Source organism: Henckelia pumila, unplaced genomic scaffold (assembly GCF_033568475.1).
Source record: "Henckelia pumila isolate YLH828 unplaced genomic scaffold, ASM3356847v2 CTG_461:::fragment_3, whole genome shotgun sequence".
Lineage (NCBI taxonomy): Eukaryota > Viridiplantae > Streptophyta > Magnoliopsida > Lamiales > Gesneriaceae > Henckelia > Henckelia pumila.
Window position 1 is genome coordinate 13,690,423 of NW_027331831.1, and position 3,832 is coordinate 13,694,254.

Here is a 3,832-nt window from a genome sequence, read left to right on the forward strand (position 1 = left end):
GAGATAGGCTTGGTTTCGTGGAAGACGAGATGTTGGCTTTGTAAAGATTGTGATGAATCTCTTGGGCACTTGTTCTTCCAATGCCGAGTGTCTTGTGAAGTTTGGGATCAAACTAGGGGTTGGCTTGACATGAGAAAACATATGAGATCACCTTCCATGATTTTGAAGGCGTTTAGAGGAGTATATAGGGGCGCAGGTGGCTTGACATGTATGAGAGTGATGATATTGGCGGCTTGCATCTATCATGTGTGGAGTGCACACAATAGGGTCTTTTGAAGATGATGATCCAAGCGTTGAAAACATGGTTCGATTAATTAAAATTTTGGTTTTACGTTGTATGTATTCGAACTATGATTTTGTGCCTTCGGAGCTTTGTTAACTTATTTTGTGTTTGATTGTAATCACTCGGGGATGTCCCATGTAGCTGATCTTATTTACATTTTAATGAAAATTTCATTCATTAAAAAACAAAATGAACTCTTTCTGGATCACGGGAGATGCACTAGTTAACATATCCACGAACCTGACCGTGACCACCGACCACGAAGTGCTAACTGAAGCCATAACGGATTGTTATTTTCGCTCAGTGCTCTCAGTAATGTTCAATGCTCGTTTCTACGTCGAATCACTCAAGCCTAAATTCCAAAACCCTAGATTTCATTCACCAATTTCCCATCTCCACAAGCACGTCTCTGGGAAACCTTCACTCACTAGCCCTGCGAACCAGTTCATCCAAGATGAAGCTCAAGGACCGCCGGAAAAGAGTGCGGTTCTAACCAATGTCCGGATCTCACACCCCTGGCGTGAATGGGTTAGTTTAATGCACGCGTTGTTGAAAAAGGGGTATTTTGATGCCATTGAAAACCCTTTCTCCAGAAATGGAGAGCTGGGAAGCAAGGAGGCAAATTCGATCAGGAGTGCTTGCTTGAATTTCGCTCGTGATCAGCATCAACTTATAAGGTAATGATTCTTCCCCACGACTCCGATTTAAAAATATCTTCTTTGTCTAACAGAGTAACTGCAAGAAGACCAAGTATTTGATATTTTGACAATGTGAAAAATATTTGATTGCTATGCTGTTTACATTGAAAAATGCTCGTTTTCTCAGATATTTGTCCCGGGAAAATATTCTAGAGATTGCTGGGACTGGATGTCCAAGCACAGATAGAAAAGTAGTCAACTCAGGAAAGCGCTTGCGAGCTTATGTTGGGAGCAACGAAGAAAATGTATGTTGTCTTAGTTGTGCATTTGACTCAGAATTTGTATTTTGCTCAGCAATGTTTTTAATAGCATTCGTTTTTAGTAGGTCTGCAGCTCCTGCATTTTAAGGGGAGATTGTGATAGGGCATTTGTAAAGGCTAATGAAGATGAAGGTGTTAGGACTGTGGATGTAATGCGCCTCTTGTTGACATACAGTCTTGCTCCCCTGGTCAACTCAGTGGAGAACAATCCGTGCTTAAATAAAAAGATAGAAGAATCCGTCAGAATCTTGCTGAAAGAGATGGTGGACATAATAAGTATCGAGGAACGTGATTTTAAACCAATTATAGGAAATAGAGATGACATAGATAAGAATCAAGTTCAAGCTCCAACAAAGCAAGACAGTTGGATTTGCCCAAAGTAATGTCACCACGCTTCGGGAATCTATTAAGTATCCTGTAGTTTTCTTACAGTATTGTAAAATTGAAAATTCTACTATTTTATAGGTGTGAGTCGATTAATCCCACCCAAAATTTCAAGTGCTTACGATGCGACAGCTTGTCGCGAGAAAGACTGGCGAAAATAGCAGAGGAGATGGAGCATCTTCCATTAAAGAAGGGAGACTGGCTATGTGATAAGTAAAGATTTTCAGAATCTAGTTACTTGTGTTTTTCATTATCGTCTAGATTTGAACTGGTAGTTTGTCTTCGTTTTTATTTATTCTAAGAAGGTTAACTTTCTGCAGATGCAAGTTCTTGAACTTCGCAAGAAATACTAGGTGTTTGATGTGTAAGGAGAAGCCTTCAAAGCGGCACCTCAATCCCGGGGAGTGGGAATGTGAATCGTAAGTGTTATGTTCCTTTTTGTCTCTTCAAAATCAGCATAATCAAATTTGTCGATAATATTTGTATCGAAGTTTTTATATCCTTTCGATGCACTTCCAAATAATGAGTATTTGCAGGTGTAATTATATCAATTTTCGGAGAAATATGAGATGCTTGAAATGCGATCATAAGAGACGAATCACGTCTAATGCTACCGATACTGCATCGGAACATTGTAGCAATATGGTTAAGAATCATCAAACACATCCTTGGTTTGGACAAAGAACACAAACTAGGGACTATGGGTGCCATAAATCCTACGAATTTGTCAAGAACGACGATCAAGATCAGAGTAGCTCAAGCTCATGGAATGAGGTGGCAGGTTTTATGGACTTCCCTGTAGTTGGAGGTCAGAGTGACATGTCCCGGGATATCCGAAAGCAAGAATTATGGAGAATGAAAGTGGGTAATAAGATCGGACATACATTTCGAGCAGCTGCGGGGGACGATACTGACAGATTTAATTGTTACATCTTTCAAGGAAAAAGTGAATTTCTTGAATCTGGTGGTGATGATAATGAGGATGAAATGGCTGCGTGGTTTGGTGGTGGGAGAAGGACTGTCAACTTGCCTTGATGGTGTCTTTTGCTTTTGGGTGCATGAAATGATTTATACGGGCAAGGCGAGCATGTTGACAAGTTCTGCTCCGAATTTGAAATGATTTTTAATAATTTCATTGTTATGTTTGGATAAATATGTTGTATGATAATTATTAGTTTTAGGCACGTTCTAGTTTTATAATAATTGGCATTATACAGTGCTGTATGATTCGCCAGATTGGATAAACTAAAATAAATAACTAGAGTAATAAGAAAATGAAAGGTGATTGACAAATAATATAATGGGATATGTTGTTGTATGGTGATTGGTATGATTTTAAGGGCATGTTTGATGGTGGGAGGGTGTTGGTGTGATGAGTTGATAACTTCATTGCATGTTGATGCCAAAATTAATAACTTTATTATCTCATTGATGTTGTAAATATGACGTTGAAATATTGATTCTTTTTCATAAAATAAATAGATATTTAAAAACAAAATAAAAGTACACATAATTGAAGAAAATTAAACTAAAATATAAAAGTTTGCATATAATTTATAAAATATAATTAAATAATAACAAACATAATTTTAAATTACACAAATAATTAAAAAATGATGGATTTTCATAAATGACTTTTCTTAAACTATCATAATCAATTTTGACCTTCATGTAAGGTAATTCTGCAAAATAGTCTCTAGTTCCAAAAATGACATTTAAAATATTTTTTTTATTAGCTAGCCTTCTTTCGAATCATTTTTACATAAACATAAAAAAAACATATTTATTAAATTGCAAAAACACAATTTCATAATTAGAATCTGAAATTTTATATATAAAGCTAAAAATATAATAAAGAATTTTCTACTAAAATTAATAGTCAATAAAGATAATTAGCATTTTTTAAAAATTACTTAATTAATTAATTAATTAAGAGCAATCTCATTTTGCAATATGAGATAGATAATGCAGAGTTAAAACCTTAATTTTTTTTCTTGTTTTGATTTTAAATAGAAAGGAAAAAAATAATATTTAATAATAAAAGAATAAAATATTGACGAAGACAAGAATACTAATTGTTGGAACATTCATAGTTTTGGTGTTGACATAACAATCTAGACAAAGAGGAAAATCATTTGAACATACAAGATTTCGATTCATAGTCTAACTGCTCTTGACAAGAAGCGAAACTGAAGACAAGCTAAATA

At 35.3% G+C, this 3,832-nt stretch overlaps 1 protein-coding gene across 1 annotated transcript; it reads left to right on the forward strand.

Moving 5' to 3' along the window:
• The first annotated feature begins 508 nt into the window (after window positions 1-508).
• LOC140872189 (uncharacterized) lies at window positions 509-2,943 on the forward strand. Its single transcript, XM_073274977.1, has 6 exons — window positions 509-960; window positions 1,109-1,226; window positions 1,307-1,620; window positions 1,707-1,838; window positions 1,946-2,044; window positions 2,162-2,943. The coding sequence occupies exons 1-6, from the start codon at window positions 599-601 to the stop codon at window positions 2,658-2,660; spliced, it is 1,524 nt and encodes a 507-aa protein (XP_073131078.1). The 5' UTR covers window positions 509-598; the 3' UTR covers window positions 2,661-2,943.
• Window positions 2,944-3,832: the final 889 nt, after the last annotated feature.

Coding starts and splice junctions, on each gene's coding strand:
- LOC140872189 (XM_073274977.1), top strand. CDS start 599: ATGTTCAATGCTCGTTTCTACGTCGAATCACTCAAGCCTAAATTCCAA. Junction 1,227..1,306: donor TTGGGAGCAACGAAGAAAAT/GTATGTTGTCTT, acceptor CGTTTTTAGTAG/GTCTGCAGCTCCTGCATTTT. Junction 1,839..1,945: donor GGAGACTGGCTATGTGATAA/GTAAAGATTTTC, acceptor AACTTTCTGCAG/ATGCAAGTTCTTGAACTTCG.